The sequence below is a fragment of the Carex rostrata genome, chromosome 27, assembly GCF_964058835.1.
Source record: "Carex rostrata chromosome 27, lpCarRost1.2, whole genome shotgun sequence".
Lineage (NCBI taxonomy): Eukaryota > Viridiplantae > Streptophyta > Magnoliopsida > Poales > Cyperaceae > Carex > Carex rostrata.
The window spans coordinates 6,493,674-6,510,815 of NC_135944.1; the positions used below are offsets into that span (position 1 = coordinate 6,493,674).

Sequence of the window (17,142 nt, forward strand, 5' to 3'; positions counted from 1 at the left end):
TTGTCTTCAAACAAATAATGTATAAGTTACAAGTATGGTATTTGACTAAATTTCAAGTGGAATCCTATCAAAAATAAGTGTTTACTAAAATCTTACTAACTACCAAAACATATTTCTGATTATTATCCGAGATAAATATATATTTTTCATATTATCACCAAAGGTTAAAATAGTGTTTATCGCGTCATAATGGACCGGCTAAAAAAACAGCGCTATGCCCAAACAGCATCGCTATAGCGCAAAATAGCGCGCTATAGCGCTAATAGCGTCATAGCTTTTATGGTCCGTAAATGCTATAGCGCACTATTTAGAACCTTAATTATCACACAACACGGCCATTCATTCAAAGTACCTTCACTTCTTTGCTGCAAAGGCACCACATGCATGAGTGTATACTACGTAACTCACACACACAGCCAGCACCAATGTTTTTAAATACGATTTTTATACAGTATACGGAAGACCACTGCATATCGCATATTGCATACATAATATATGAATCTATATGTAGATTTTTATGTGGACTTGTATATGTGAATTTAAGCTAAGAATTTCTACATATATAAACAACTACGTGATAATATGTTGTATCATACAAACAAGTATACAGTAATATGCAGCCCGAAAATGAAGAACCGTATATTTGATTGAATACAAATTTTCTATTCAAATTATAATCGAATAGAAATATGCAGCCCCATAAATCGAATTTTAATACACTGACCAGGACAGTAACTTTTATTTATAAAAAATAATATGAAAATAATATAAAGTTCCGACGGATTACATGAGTACATTGATTAGGTAAAAAGAACTAAAAAAAAAGAAAAAATCGGTTCTAAAGAAACCAAAATCTTTTTGGGTCCCTTTTAAAAGACCTAATATTTTTTTTCAATCATCTAGATTCCTGTATATTATTTTAAAATTATTTCTATAGATAAAGAATTCTGCATTCCGGCGGCACCAAACGAGAAATCTCTAGAAAATAAAAAGCGAATCAAACTCATACAACGAACTAAATCTACATGATATCAAACTATATTAGGTCAACCAAAGCAACCTGATTTTGTACTATGCCAAAGCAGAAATACCATACCAGTGGCAATTTAGTAATAAACTAATAATTTCTTGTAGCTAGATATCAAAACTACACTTAAAAAAAACAAGATGCAACATTTAACATGTAACCCCCAAATTTTTTTGTAAAGATGCAACATATTAATATAAAGAATTCTGTAAAATATAATTTAAGTGATAAGTATGATCTTTAAGCCGATTTAAAGGTATTTAACTCATAAATTTGAATTTTAACTGAATTTGTGCTCATAAATTGGAATTTAAATATTGTGCTCATCAAAATATATGAGGTCCACCAAAGCAACATGAATATACTCTACCAAAACAGACATACCATACAAGGGGCAATTTAGTGATAATGTTTTTTGTATCTAAAAATCACAAATACACTAAATTTTTTTTAAAGATATAACATATTAATCTAACGGGGAGGAAGTGGTGGCAATTGTGCAGAGTAACCCTGCATTGGCATAGGAGGCGGGAAACCACCCATCTGAGGTGGTGGTGCCATGTGGCGTGGGGGCCCGTTTGCAAATGATGGAGGATGCAGTGGAGGCTGTGAGCCAGGTGGAGGAGGCATTCTAGGAGGTAGGCCTTGAGGCAGAGGTGGTGGTGGGGCCGAGAGGCAACTTGATGGAGGCGGTGGTGGTGGTGGTTTGTTGGGTTCTACCGGTTTCACTTTGAAATATAACTGTAACTTTTTATTATAAAGAGAAAGAAACATGTGAGATGTATACAAATTCAGCTGGGTTATGTAAAAAATAGCAAGGGGAATTAAAAAAATATACCCCTCGAAAACCTCAAAATTACGTGTTTACCCTTCTAAATTTCAAAAACTCACAAATTTACCCAATTTATTGAACTTTTCTATTAAAACTCATTTTGATTCTGAGGGGTATTCATGACATTCGCCAAAAATAAGAAAGGAAAAAAGTGAAAGTATGAGCGAACCGTAAACATCTTGGAGTCAGGATCCCAGTGAGTGAAGAACTTGTTAGCCACTTTATCAATTTCCGTGCTGGGAATCTGACAATGGTCAAAAACTAACTAGGGTTAGCAGAGTAACTGAATAGCTATCAGGGCAAAAATATTGTGTTTTTAGTGGTCCAAGGATGTAGTAAAAATTTGAGGTGAAATTTTGAATCGAGTATGAATTTCTTGCATGTGAGAACATGACATCATTCATCAATTATTTGTGTTAGTTATAAATACATCACATGCAATAAGTAGAACCAATCATTCACTTTTGGTATAGTGTTGGTACTTCACTTATCAAAAGAGAATACACTTTTTACCAGGGGCCCAGCCAGAAAATTTAGATAGGGGGACCAGTAAATAAGTTTCATGTAAATCATTTTATGAGGGGGGCAATAGTATAATTTTTGTCAAAGTTAGAAATTTTAAAGTACAAAACTGAAGATATTCAATTTATAGGGGTTGCTAAGCATATTTTGTGAAGCAAACTAACCTTGAATCCAACAGTTTCATATGGTTCAGCAGCAAATAAGAGGTACTGGTATCTTTTGTCACAAGCTTGGACCCTCTGTATTTATAAAATAAAATTAGTAGGAGAGTGAAAAATTACTGAATGTTAAAATAAAATTTCACCTGTCCAAAAGAAGACATGAATCGATGCTGTGGCTTGGCGTTATCTTCAATTTCTGGGTACAAAATGTGAAATGAGAAAAAGATATTTGCAAATTACTATGTGAGTTTGACAACAAACATGAATTAGTAAGCTTAACAAAAATATTGTACACATAAATTAGAACAAAATTTAGTACCTTTTTCATGTCAATTTTTCAATAGATTCAGTTTTTTCGAGATTTTTGTTTCATCAGTTTTTTACTTCTCACCATTATATATTCCATGTAGATAAATTATTAACAAAATAAATGGTGTTGTACAGAACTGTTGTACCAGTATCATTACTGCTAAACTGATTCTTTTGTAACTAACACTCAGCATTTTACTGTATTTGACAAAAGATTTATATTTCTGGTAAATGTAACCTTTAGGTTTGCAAATAACACAGCTGGTAAAAACAAAAATTAAGTTAACAAAGAAATGTCAAACTTATTGGTTTTCTTTTAATTCCTATAACAGAAGCAGTGACCTTTTCACATTAAATAAACCAAACCACCAAATAGTCTTCAATACAACATAAAAAAAATTACCATTCTTCAATTTACCTTGCTAATTTATAGGCCAAAAATTGGCTTATTAGTAGGGGCAAATACGTCACAATAAAACAGGATACGCATATATAACCTCATCAATAGGTTAAACACTATGTATTATCAGGTAACATGAGCAATTATTTGGTGGCACTTGCAAAACAATTTCCATAACACGGTAGGTACAAGAGTGAGGCTATGGTACTATGCATAGCGTGGATTGGTCTATACTATGGATCAATATTTTCGTTTTCAAAGTTTAAATAGTCGATCTGAACCATTCAATATGATCTTCATACAAAAATGTACTTGCGGACTAAATTTTACACTTTCTAGGACTTTTTTACTATTTTTTTAAATAGGTAGAAAATCACTGCTTTTGAATGGTCTAGAATCTTTAGATCATGTGATTTTCTACCTATCTAAAAAAATAGTAAAAAAAAATAAATCTTAATAATATAAAATTCGATCTACAAGTACATTTTCATATGGATGTCATATTGAACAATTCAGATCGATTGTTTACTGATTAATCGCACAACACAATGATTAGTACCTGGAAAAGAAGAGAGCGTTGCTTGGTCTTTGGATCATATTGCTTTGTAACTCGGTAACCCGGTCTCCCTATCTTAACTGCAAAACACAAATAAAAATTACTTAAGTTTAAGACATGTCATGTTAAGTAAAGGGTTTATCAAGTAATACTTCTAGGGGTGTCATGGTACCCATTTATCCGTTTACCTGACCCATGCATATCATATCCAATAAGACGGGTACGGGCAAGATTTTTTTCGTTAGCTTATTGGGTACGTGCAAAGGTATAGGTAAACACTGTTTCATACCTGTTACCCTATACATTAATTAATAAAAATATAAATATAAAATTATATACATAGATATATATATTATATGGGAACAATGCATGATATGATATAGTTTTATCCATGGCCCGTATATATCTATTCAATGGCAACCTTTTATCCGTTTACTAGACCATACCATATCCAATAAGACAGGTACCAGTAAGATTTTTTTTTTGTTAGCTAATCAGGTACGGGTACGGAGACTCGTTAATGACAAATATTACACAAGAAATAACATCAGAAGTAAAGAAAAAGCAAACACACAAAAATATACATATACGGAGATAGATACCAGATTTTTTGACAGAAACCTTGCGCTTGTGAGGCTGTGGTTGCGCAGGGGCGTCCTTGGCCTCACGGGCAGCCCGCTTGGCCAAATTGGTCTGATGCCGCTTTCCCTGAATGTGGGCCACGTAGTTCCCCTCATTGTTATGCAGTGTTAAACAAAGCTTGCACTCATAGCTACAAAATAGAACATTCGTCAGAATCTGTTTAATTCAAATTTCAACAATTTAGTAAGGTAATATTAAACACGGCTCAATTTTAAATGAAAAGCAATCCATGATTGTCTCAAAATTATCTGATAAAATAAAGCTGATAATGATTCCTTTTCTTTCGGTGATTCTAAAATGATGCATTTATCTGATAAAGTATATGAGTTATTTGGTACTAGAACAAGAAAATCAGAAAATATAGGTTAACTAGGAAACAAAAGTGAAGAAATCTTATCAAATGTTCTGTACTGGTAATGAAACAGCATAAGCCCTTAGACACTGATAATGATTCATTTTCTTTCTGTCAACTCTAAAAATGATTATTTTATCTGATAAAGTAAAACCTGTTCTTTGGTACCAGTATAAGAAAATCTCATAATATATAGGTTAAAATCTAGTCGACAGTACAGTTCTGTACTGGCAATGAAACTGAGATAAACCCTAAGACTAGCAGAGGAGAAATCAGACCAGACCAAGAGAATTAGGGTTTTAAGGGTTTCGAGAGAGAGAGAGAACGAGACCTGCCGAGGTGATTGCGCATGAAATAGGGATCCTTGGCGAGGTCAATGGTTTCGAGAGGGAGACGGCGGAGCCTCTCCCGCCGGTCAATGGCCTCATTCTACCCCGCCGCTCCCCGGCTTCGATCCCCACTCTCTGTCCATTTTCTCTCTCTTTTCCACACTACCTCTCTTCTCGCTTTACTACACCTACACTAGTAAACTAGAATTTAGATCCAAACCGTCTGATCTTCTCTGGCACGAATATTAAAGGTCTCTCTGCTTTCCACCTCTGATCGAACGTTTTGATTCTAAACTCAAAATTTGAGATGCCTTAGAGATATGAACTCAGTAAACTAAAACAAAGTTAAGCCAAGCCCAATAATATGCTACCTTTTATTAGCGAGCTAACAAGAAAAGCCCAGCCCAATAATATGCTACCTCTCTTCTGGTAAAATTGAACCGATACCTCTTTCAGGAAATGAGGCCTTTTAACTATAGGAAGAGTATCATCTGCGGAGTATTCTCTGCGGAGCTTTTAATCTGGTCCGTTCGTTTTGATCGGACGGACCAGATCAGAGGGGGCCCAAATTTTGAGATCTGATCTGGACCGTTCGATCAAAACGAACGGACCAGATTAAAAGCTCCGCACAGCTTCACAGAGGATACTCCGCAGAGGATAGCGTTCCTTAACTATAGGTATCTAAAAGTGATATTTTTTTTTCTTGAGAGCTATAGCACTATCACTATGTGTCAGTGTTGTAAATAACGGTATGTATTTGTCATACGGATATGGTGTCATCAAGAGATTAGTTAAGAATAATCAGAAATAATTGGATATAATTGAAATGATCGGCCGATAAATCGGAAAAATCCATGACAATTTGATTGCCGCCAACAATTAATCAGCCTAAACGACTATTTTATACAACACTGCTATGTATAATGTATATTTGTTTGTATTATTTTTAATTTAAAATTTTAAACAATCGATTCAAACCGTTTAACATGTACTTGTAAATTAAATTTGATATTTTTTTTAGAATTTTTTACTATTTTTTAGATAGATAGAAAATCACTTAATATAAAGATTATAGACCCATCAAAAAGTAGTGATTTTTATCTATCTAATAAAATAGTAAAAAAAATCTAAAATATATATATATATATATAAATATAAAACTTAGTTTGCAAATACATTTTTATATGATGATTGTGCTCAACAATTAGGATTAACTGTTTGAATTTTAAAAACAAAAATATCAATTTATAGTATGGATCAATATGTGTTATGCATAGTAACATAGCCTCACACTTACGAATCTTTATCCTCTAAAGTAACTCAATTTTTTAGTTTTGATCAGAATCATCTGATCAGAAATTCGGGCCAATTCGTCCCATGGTGGAACGCACGGGGTCCTTTAATATTCGTGTGAGAGCAGATTGGACGGTCCGAATCAAAACAAAAAATTGGATTACTTTAGAGGATCCAAATTCCACTCTTACTCTCTCTCTCTATATATATATCTATATAATTAAAATGAAGAAAGCAAATTTGAACCAAATTACTTGTATCAATTTAATTATCAGACCTAATATAGAGATAGATCATAAAGCAATCTTTTGTAAATCCCCATGTCAAATCTAACAATTAATCTATACCTACTAGGCAAAAAAATGAGACTCCCAAGTACTCTTTGACTTTAAATTCTAGTAACAAGTGTTTATCAGAATAAAAATGCTCTATAACCGGATCAATGTCTCCTTATCCCTAATCAAAGGCATACTCAATTAAGCAACTTCAATTATACTCAATTCATTATATATACACTATATATAGAGTCTCATTTCTACATGATACTTCATGTGCTATCAAGTGTGTTGCCATGATAAGATCTTTTATTTTTCCTCTCATTTTTCTATTTCTGAACCAACTGGTAGGCTGCTATGGTGATGCTATAGAAAGCTCACTGGTTACACAAACGACAGTTCAAGTCGAAAGCTTCGGTGCAAAAGGTGACGGAATTACCGATGATACTAAGGTAATTAATTAAACATTGATCATGGTCTAAATTGAATTATGGAAATTACACAATTTTGTTATTTCTCTTTATTTTTCAGGCATTTCAAAATGCATGGAGCAATGTTTGTTCTTCCAAGACTCCGGCGATTCTTTTGATTTCGCAAAAGAGCTACCGGCTCAAACCTATTACATTCGCAGGCCCTTGTAATTCCAGCATCACATTCAAGGTAAGACTTAAATAACTTCTTTTAATATTTTTTTAGAGAAATATTTATGCAAAAAATGCTCAAAACAAAATTAACAGTGTTCCTTTTTACTTAGAAAAAGAAACAGAGGTTAGGGTTCTGTTTTCTTGTATTAATACCAAATAAAAATCATGTACTGTGTTAATACTGAAAACTTAATTTTGTTTCTCAGAAACAAATAGTTATCCTTATATACAATAAAATATGTTATCGACATATTCAATACCCGTATTATTAGGATACCGTATTTTATCTTTCATGTAATTTTTTTTTTATCAAATATATAATCTCAAGGAACATTTTTTGTTCATCAGATTCAAGGAAAGCTTGTAGCTTCTACAAACAGACGTGATTGGGATCCGAAAAATTTACGGGTCTGGATCGTATTTACTTGGGTTCAGAATCTTACTGTAACTGGTGGCGGTATAATCGATGGCAATGGAAATGTATGGTGGCAAATCTCTTGCAAAATCAACAAATCTCTAGTAAGTTTTTTATGACATAAATATTTTTCAACAATTCTGGCATTTATATACTTGCAATTCAGAAAGATTTAAAGTTTCTTTGTATTTTATTTGCAGCCTTGCACGGACTCTCCAACGGTACTGCAAATGTTTCTCCCATTTTTTGTGCATATATATTAATTAGGAGAATAAAACCTAATTTTAGTAAGTATGAAATGTATTATGAATTTAATTATTTGTCTACACACACAAATTGTAGGCACTAATCTTCAACAATTGCAAGGATTTGACAGTAGAGAAATTGAAGATAATAAATAGCCCTTCTACACATGTCACCTTCGATCGATCACAAAATGTCGTTGCTTCTAGACTAACCATATCTTCTCCTTCATGGACCCCTAACACGGACGGTATTCATGTCACCGCCACGACAGCTATTCTAATCTATGGTTCTTCAATCCAAAATGGTACATAATTATCAAGTTGTTATACTGTTTTTTCAATTGCTATAGCTGGATGTTATAAGTTGGTTTTGTTTGATTGATTTCTCCTTTATTTCATTAAATGAAGGTGACGACTGCATAGCCATGGTGAACGGTGCAAATAACGTGAGAATTAACAGTATCCTCTGCGGGCCCGGCAATGGAATTAGGTTTTTAATTAATATAAAACTAGCTAATTAAGTAGTGATCTTTTTTAATTAATTACTGGTTGATTACTTTTATTGCCATTTTCTATGCATGCAGTATCGGGAGCCTAGGAGCAAAGGGCTCAACCGGTCACGTGTCGAATGTAACTGTTGACAAGATATATTTCAATGGTACTAAAAATGGTGTTAGAATCAAGACTTGGCAGGTACTTAATTATTTGTAATTAATAAATATTCAATTAGTTATTTCTGCTTGAACTTGTATAACATTTTAGATCTTATTGTAGGGAGGCCATGGTTATGTGAATAACATTGTATTCAAAAACATGGCAATGCATGATGTACGAAACCCTCTAATCATCGATCAATTCTACTGTGATTCCCCTGCCTCTTGTGCAGCACAGGTACACTAAAACTAATGGTACCGATCATCATCAGCATTGTAATTATCATCATCATACAATGATACCAATTTTATTATGTTAACAGAAATGACAAATTAATTATGATAAATGACATGACAGTGAGGATGCAAATAATTATATATATGATCATGAGATTATGATAAGACCAACTGATCAACTCGTATTATATTACACTGGATCTATCATCTATCCTTGTTTAAATTATTTGTGTGTGTGTGCGTGCGTGTGTGTGTTGCAGAAATCAGCAGTGGCGATAACAAATGTGCGTTACATGAATATAAAAGGAACGAGTGCAACTCCAGTCGCAATTAAATTTAATTGCAGCGCAAGTGTTCCTTGCCAGGGGATTGAGTTGAAGGATATTAACTTACAAGGAAGTAATGGAATTGTAGCAACAAGTGCATGTCAGAATGTAAATTGGTCTAAGAGAGGAACTGTTCTCCCTCCACCATGTCAGAGCTCATGATTTTGTAGTTTAAAGATCTTCTTGTTTTACATTGAAACATTTAAATTGATCTTGAATTTATATATCAAGACAAACTTAATCTGGTTGTTGTGTTTTGGTTTTGTGGCAGAAATTGTTGAGATATAGAAGACTCTTGTAAAATAGCCATTAGAGCTATAATGAAGATTAATAACAGAGCCTCTTTAATTATCCGTTAACCCTTCTATAATTATTCTAAATTCGTATCTTCTTCGTAATTTAGGCAACACAACAATGGTAACGGGAAGTAGTCTATAAATAGAAGAGAATTGAGAATGTAATAATATAACAAAAGCAATTAATAAAGGATATTCTTCATTCTCTCTTTAAAATTCTAGAGAAATTAATTAATAGCATTTGTTTTGCAACCAAACAATTGATTTTGCAGCAATGGAATGTCACAACAAGTGCATGTCAGAATGTAATTTGGTCTAAAAGAGGGGTTGATTTGGCCCCACCATATATATCAGAGCTCATGATTTTGCAGTTTCTTCTTTGTGTTTGTAAAAATTAAAATAACAATGTTTCTTCTTTTTGAAGGTTAGCGGCTGTAAATACACATGTACTAACAATTTCATTGATAAAAAATGGACTTACAATGGGTTAAATAACCCTCCTTCCTATATCTAAACTCATTTATTTTTATGAAATTACGTAAACTATTCTAATCAACCCATCATATTTATCTATTCTAAAAAACGCCATATTACCTCTTTCTCCATCTCTATCTACGACCGGATCTGCTTTCGTCAGATAGCCGCTGCGCTCCGACGACAGGATTTGTCGTGCTCCGATCAAGATGGGGGTAAAGGCTCTACACCTCGAGCTCCAACGATACCGCGCTCTCAGCTCCGCTCGACTCGGCTCCCTTCCCTCTCCCTCATTCTCTTCTCTGCTTAAGGAGATAGAGACAAGAGAGGAAAAGATTAATGATTATATTTTAATTTGATTTCTTTCAGCAGAATTTTATATTAATGATCAAATTCTATTCAGATGTTCATTGCTTACTGACTTGTTTTATATTAATGATCAAATTCTATTCAGATGTTCAACACAACAACAATTATACATATAAATCCTCAATTCATGTTTAATAAAGTTTATTTAAGAGTCTGGGAGTAGTATAATCAAGGCCTATCAGCCTTAATTATTTGTAGTATTAATGGAAGCCTTAATATCGACATTAGCATCAACTGAAGCAAGAGGAACTTGCAAAAGCACACGTCTACCAAATACAAGATGATCATCATTAACACCAATTGCATATGCTTCAACAACATACAATGACATGATCTTCGTGGAAGCCATTTCTATTTTATGTCTCACTACTTACCTTAACTGATTAGTTAATTATAATTGGGTTACCAAATAGTACTTACACAATGATCCCTTAATTATATATATAGACAAATGAAATTCAACATTTTCCCCCCCATTAATTAGTGCCTAACATGTTTCCAACTTGTATTCCCTAACTACAGCGAGAGGCATACATGTTGTGTTGTATAAAATATTTATATATTGTTGATTTGGAGGAAATGAAATCAATTATATCAATTACATGATAAAATATATAGAGTAAATCATACTGTGTCAGCATATTAATGAATTATATATAGTTAGCTCATACTGTCGATGACTCATCATGCGTTATAATTGTAATAATTAACAACTTTTAACTGTAAAAGAGTGTTTGATTTGATGAAAAAACAATGAAAATTATTTGTAACTTGGTGCAGTAACTTTTAATTAGACACTCAACGTTGTACCTCAAAACATACGAATTTTTTAAGCTTATCTGTGACTCACCTGATTAGTGCTAACAAAACTGTACGTAAAACAAAGAAATTTACATGTATGCAGCTCCCTTTTCTTCTCAAATTCTAATTTTCAGAAGAGAGAATAACTACATATAAAGCAATGAATTAATAATGCTAAGTAATCAAATTTATAATGGAGTGTTACAGGATGTATAGTCGATGATACTGGGACAGGACAAGGTTAGTCTCATTTACCAGACCGGTATTGCCAGGAAATCAAAGGAGCTACTGTTAATTTCGTATTTGCTAATATAGCGGGAATGATGCAATCAAATCTTGAAAGAACGTACAAAGTACAACAATGATCTCATAACAGAGGTGCACACACAGTGGAGATCAGGCTCAAAGAACAAACAATGAATTGGGAGAAATATATCTGATAGATTGGGCATGTAATTTTACAAAGTCATCCTTCTATTTTTGTTTTTCTGGTTTTTCCTTTATTTATATTCTTTTTTGGCTTTCTTTTCTACTTTTAAGAAAAAAAAAAAACACTGGGATTCTACTCAGAAACTGAGAAACTCTGTAACCGATTATGGTTAATGAAAAAGGAGTGCCAGACCCTCTTACTGGTAAAGACAAGTGTAATTGGGTGGATTCATTTCATATAATTGGTAAGAACCGTTTGTGCATGCTTTGTAGGTGAAGTAGTGTACCAGTTGCCGCAATTGCCAACACATATATCAAAAAGTTTATTAATTATCAAATTTTGAAAAAATTACTCCATTTAAGAAATCATAATTCATATACTAATTTGAAAATTTTTTGAAGTAGTGTACCAGTTGCTGCAAGTGCCACTGATACACTACTTTCATTGAATAGCTATAGCTATAGCAACTGGTAAATACACTACTGGTAAATAACTACTTCACCACCACCAACAGTATCATGAAATTTGACGGCCATACCGGCAACCTTTTTCGCTTCCTCAATTTGACTTTTTTCTTTTGCTGCTTCAGCAACGACACCAAATTCACTGCCGTTAACGGCTAAGCTGAGAAGAATCAAAGACATAGAAGGACATCTTGATGGAAGCCATTTTTCTGCTAGCCATCTCGTCACAAAATGGTGGAAACATAAAAAAGCACAACGTGCAGTAACTGATGGGAAGGTATTTTATAATTTGGTTATAAAACAGCGCACATTGATCCCTCCTTGTATAGACAAATGGAAATCAACGTTTTTCCCCACTAGTAAGCGCCTAACATGCATGTTTCCAACTAATTGCATTATCCTCCTATACGGCGAGAGGCACATGTAATTGTATTCTTTAACTACTGCGAGAGGCGCATGTTGCATAAAATATTTATATATTGTTCATTTGGAGGAAAAATAAAATCAATTATATTACATATGATGAGATATATATATAGATATATAGTGAATCATTGAGTGTCAACCTAGCTATTCAATGAAATATATATAGTACACCCATACTGTTTACTTAATATATATCATCCACATCTTGTGTCATAATTGTAATAGAAAAACATTTAGATGTAGAATCATAAGTACATCTTGTATCATAAGTGTAATATCATCCACATCTTGGATCAAATTATTGCTTATTGTTTGAAATTTAAAATTCATATTTTAATTATTAATTACTATTAAAGTGACATTTGGAGCAATGTAGAACTAATCATATAAGCTCATCATAGCAACAAGTACTAAATCATTGCAGTGAATCCATTAAAGTAAACATTAACACTCTGATCGGAATGCCAATTCTCCAACTAAAACGCAAAATAGAATTAACGTCGTCTCTAATTTTCTAATCGGAGCACAATCAAAAATGATTTGGAGGGAAAATTTCGCCTCAAAATTTTCTCGTGAAAAATGATGATATTCGACGAGAATTTATTCTGTCAAAAGTGGTGCTCATTCTTTTTCCTTTCGCTTCTTACCGTCTGAGTATTCTTCTTCGACCAGTTTCCAATAACAACAAAGGAGGAAAAGGGGCAATATCCTACGAGCTTGGCCAGTGCGAGACACTTCTAAAGTTCAGCTTCCCGTCAACTCCGAGCTTCTTCTCAAGGTAATTAATCTCTCTAATTCATTTGTGTGTGAAGTATTTGGAGTCATTGGCCTGTTAGTCCAAGTTAATTATAGACAAAGTAGACATACTAACAGAAAACTGCGTAGGAAGCAATTGGGACTCGAAATGTGACCCATTTCACTCAAGTTCTTCAACCCCTCAGTGCCCAAAACGTTGAAGGTTTGAGATCCGGTACAACCGGAAGGACGCTGACAGGTCCTCCCCTATCTTGCTTCTGCAATTCTTATTATAGTCATTTCTTGTCCGTTTTGTGTCCGATTTGACCCGTTTTCAAGTCGTACCGGTCCATTCTCTATATGTAGAATATCAGTATACACTCCATTACTCGAAAATATATACCATTTTCACATATATAGTTATATTAATCCAACACATTAGATATTAAAAAGTTCAATTAAAATATAGTCTTACAGGGTCTTATAGTATGAAAATACGCAGATGTAATCTAATATGAGATACATGGATACTAAATTTTAATTATTTACAATTATCATTATGTATACAATTTTGTAACAGAGAATTGAATTATAGATGACTCTTCAGACATGACATCGATCATAACTAAACTGTATGTGAATAATAACAAAACAATCTAAAATTAAATACAAAATAGATGTCAATCAATTTTCTGTAGTTGCATCGTCAGTTGGCCAAACGATAGTCTCGATCAGACGCTCACGCATGAGCTCCAAATTCTCATCTGATATTTTCTGGTACATCCTCCCATGGTCACATTTCTGAAACCCAAAAAAAAAAAGTAAGTTAAGTACTGATCTACATCTTTAGCATCACAAAAACAGAAAAATAAAAAACTATATAAATTTATTAACCTTGATCCATTGGCCATATAAGTGAAGGCGTGTTACCATAATTCTCTCTGCAAGGTCCTGCCTTTCCTGTTTTTTTTTTTCAATATTAAAAGTAAAGAAATTAATGTGAAGATATATAATAGACTGAGGCCATGGTACTATGCATAGCACAAATTGGTCTGTATTATTGATTAATATCTTCGATTTCATAATTCAAATAGTCAATATGAACCGTTCAACATGATCTCTATATGAAAATGAACTTGCAAACTAATTTTTACATTTTTTAGAATTTTCTACCTATCTAAAAACATGTAAATTTTGATCGACAAGTAAATTTTCATATTGAGATCCATGTTGAACGGTTCAGATTAATTGTTTGAACTTTAATATTTAATATATTAATTCATAGTATGAACCAATATACGCTATGTATAGTACCATAGCATCACTCAAAATAAAGATATAGATCAAAGAATCACCTTGGCAAGAGTACGTAGAAAGAGTGTACCATCACTTGACTGATTAGTGCCAACAAAACTGAACAACAACAACAACAAAAAAGACATCTTGTTATTTACATGTAAACTTCTAATTTTCAGAAGGGAGAATAATTATGTTTAAAGCAATGAATTAATAATACAAAGTAATCACTGATTATGAACTATATGTGCTTACTTGTAAAGCCAAGTGTAATTGGGCGGATTCATTTCGTATAATTGGTAAAGAACCGTTCGTACCGCTTTGTAGGTGAAGTAGTGTACCAGTTGCTGCAATTTCCAACAAATTTTTTGATTAATTCCTATCTCATATATCAAAAGTTTATAACATAAATTCATAACTAATTAATTTGTTATATGGTATTGTCACCCATACGCCACAGAGTGAGGCTATGGTAAGATATCCGTACTATAAATTTTTATTTTTATTTTTAAAGTTTAAACAGTGGATCCGATTTGTTAAATATAAAGTCCATATGAAAATGTATCTGAAGAGCAAATTTTACTTTTTCATTTTTTTTTTCTTAATAGGTAGATAATCATTGTTTTTGGATGGTTCATAATTTTTAAATCGTGTGATTTTATATCTATCTAATAAAATAGTAAAAAATCTAACAAAAATGTAAAATTTAGTCGACAAAGACATTTTCATATGAATATCAAGTTGAACGATTCAGATTGACTATTTGGACTTTAAAAATAGAGATATTATTGACATTAATTGATACCTTATCGACGTCTTCAAATGCATCTTCATATTGGCCGGCTAATTCATTGACCACCACAAGGCATGAACTCCTCCTCCCCCTTCGCTTCCTTAGACAACGAAACGAACGATGGAGATCTTGTTGTGTGTCAACAAACGAGCTACCCATGAAAAGCGTTCTACTCAATGACCATCTTTTGTTTACACCCGAAATGTTAAGTGCCCCCGATCCGATCACCATCGACCGAGCATACGCCATCAAATTCTCTCTCTCTATTTCCCTCTGTAGATGTTCTGGTTTGTAGAGAAGAGAAGAGGAGAGAAAGAACCGGAAGCAGAGTGTCTTTTGGCTTTGAATTGCTCTTGGTCTAATTTCCTCTAGTAGTTGACAACTCGAGATATTCTGTGGCACTAATGCTGTGACCTACCTTTTGTGTTACTCATCACATCATATTTCGTTATAATCTAATCCCAAGAATACGTGGTATGTTTCTCATTAAAGAAAAGATTAAAAAAAAAAAAAAAAGAGAGGGAAGGAACCGGCTCATTACAAATTAATCGCCAAGTTTTTGTTCAGTTTTTCAGCATAATGCACATCTGCTTCCCTTCTCTTCTCTTTGCTCACCTCCAAACTTTACAATTTTTTAGCAAGTAATTGGTTCATGTTTGATCCGGACACGTCTCAAATCATCTTCGCTCCCTTCCCTTCACTCGAATTCGTATCACCTAAGGTACCAGAATATATATTTATGTTTAGATGTGAACCGTTCGATCATAATCTGCACGAATATTAAAGGAACATGTACTTTCTCAGACGGTCCGGATATAAACGTAAATATTTTATAATCTCAGAGGATATGGACTCTCCTTCCCTCCACGGACCTCCTTCTAGAACACACCCTGAGGAGTTAATTTTATATGACATTGAAGAAGGCCACACAGGCCACCACATAGTTCAGTGCCGCAGCGAACTTGTGCTCTTCTGGACCCGTCTACGACCAGCAATCTTTAATTTCTTTTTTTGTGGGCTTAGTGTTTTGTAAAAGAATTGCTTCCTTTCTTTGAGTCTTTCAGAAAAAAAAAAAAAAAAAAAAACAGGAACCAAGAAATTTTGTGGCCCAAAATGAAATGTTGGTTCAAACTTCAAAGGATGAATTATTTTTCTTTTGTTTTTTCCTGTGTTTGTTATTCTATTATTTATTCTTAATTTTGATAGCAACTCATCCACTAGGTGAGATGTACTTGATGAGGTGGCAGATTAAAGGCCCTTTGTGACAAGTGCCAAGTCATCAGACAGTGAGTGTGATAGTGAGTGTTGAGCAATCGGTTTAGCAAAGTCTTTTTCTTTATTTTTCAATGTATGTAGTATTTTACTTGTAGGAACGAAAATTTTAGTAATACCAAGTACGATTGAAAAAAAAAAAAAAACCAAGGATGTAAGAATTTTAGTAATACACATACAATCAATGTAAGAATTTTAGTAATACTAAGTACGATTGAATTGCAAGTTTATATATATATATGTAAAAAAAAAAAAAAAAAAAAAGTACGCATATATATTTGCAGCAGTAGTATTCACATTGATTGAACCATTGTTCATACTTGCAGGAATGTTCACACTAGCAAGACGACGCCGGAAGCTGTGAAGTCACTGAATAGAAAAATAAAATGGAGCAGAAAATTTAACATAGAATATAATTGTATAATTATTTTAAACACAGACATATTTTTATTATTTCTTTAATAAACATGATAAAATAGATATCTATATATATATATATATTTTAAAATTGAACTAGAGATAGATAATTGCTCTCTCTTAGAGCTCATGTGGCTCAGCCAACTATCTT

At 33.1% G+C, this 17,142-nt stretch overlaps 2 protein-coding genes and 1 pseudogene across 3 annotated transcripts; 1 reads left to right on the plus strand and 2 right to left on the minus strand.

The window, feature by feature from the left end:
* Positions 1-1,353: 1,353 nt before the first annotated feature.
* Positions 1,354-5,288, minus strand: LOC144545077 (uncharacterized; annotated as a pseudogene). The gene is made up of 7 exons (XR_013508381.1): positions 5,133-5,288; positions 4,410-4,579; positions 3,811-3,887; positions 2,686-2,751; positions 2,546-2,620; positions 2,029-2,103; positions 1,354-1,774 (listed from the first exon to the last, which is right to left on the minus strand). The product of XR_013508381.1 is annotated as an uncharacterized LOC144545077 (transcript).
* Positions 5,289-6,977: 1,689 nt separating this feature from the next.
* Positions 6,978-9,438, plus strand: LOC144545098 (polygalacturonase-like). The gene is made up of 9 exons (XM_078293672.1): positions 6,978-7,150; positions 7,230-7,358; positions 7,691-7,861; positions 7,958-7,978; positions 8,100-8,307; positions 8,411-8,492; positions 8,587-8,695; positions 8,777-8,893; positions 9,153-9,438. The coding sequence occupies exons 1-9, from the start codon at positions 6,995-6,997 to the stop codon at positions 9,378-9,380; spliced, it is 1,221 nt and encodes a 406-aa protein (XP_078149798.1). The 5' UTR covers positions 6,978-6,994; the 3' UTR covers positions 9,381-9,438.
* A 4,299-nt stretch (positions 9,439-13,737) lies between these two features.
* LOC144545204 (chaperonin-like RbcX protein 2, chloroplastic) lies at positions 13,738-15,708 on the minus strand. The gene is made up of 5 exons (XM_078293794.1): positions 15,315-15,708; positions 14,765-14,856; positions 14,569-14,626; positions 14,108-14,173; positions 13,738-14,014 (listed from the first exon to the last, which is right to left on the minus strand). Exons 1-5 carry the CDS (start codon positions 15,549-15,551, stop codon positions 13,898-13,900), a joined length of 570 nt encoding a protein of 189 aa, XP_078149920.1. The 5' UTR covers positions 15,552-15,708; the 3' UTR covers positions 13,738-13,897.
* Between the last annotated feature and the right edge of the window lie 1,434 nt (positions 15,709-17,142).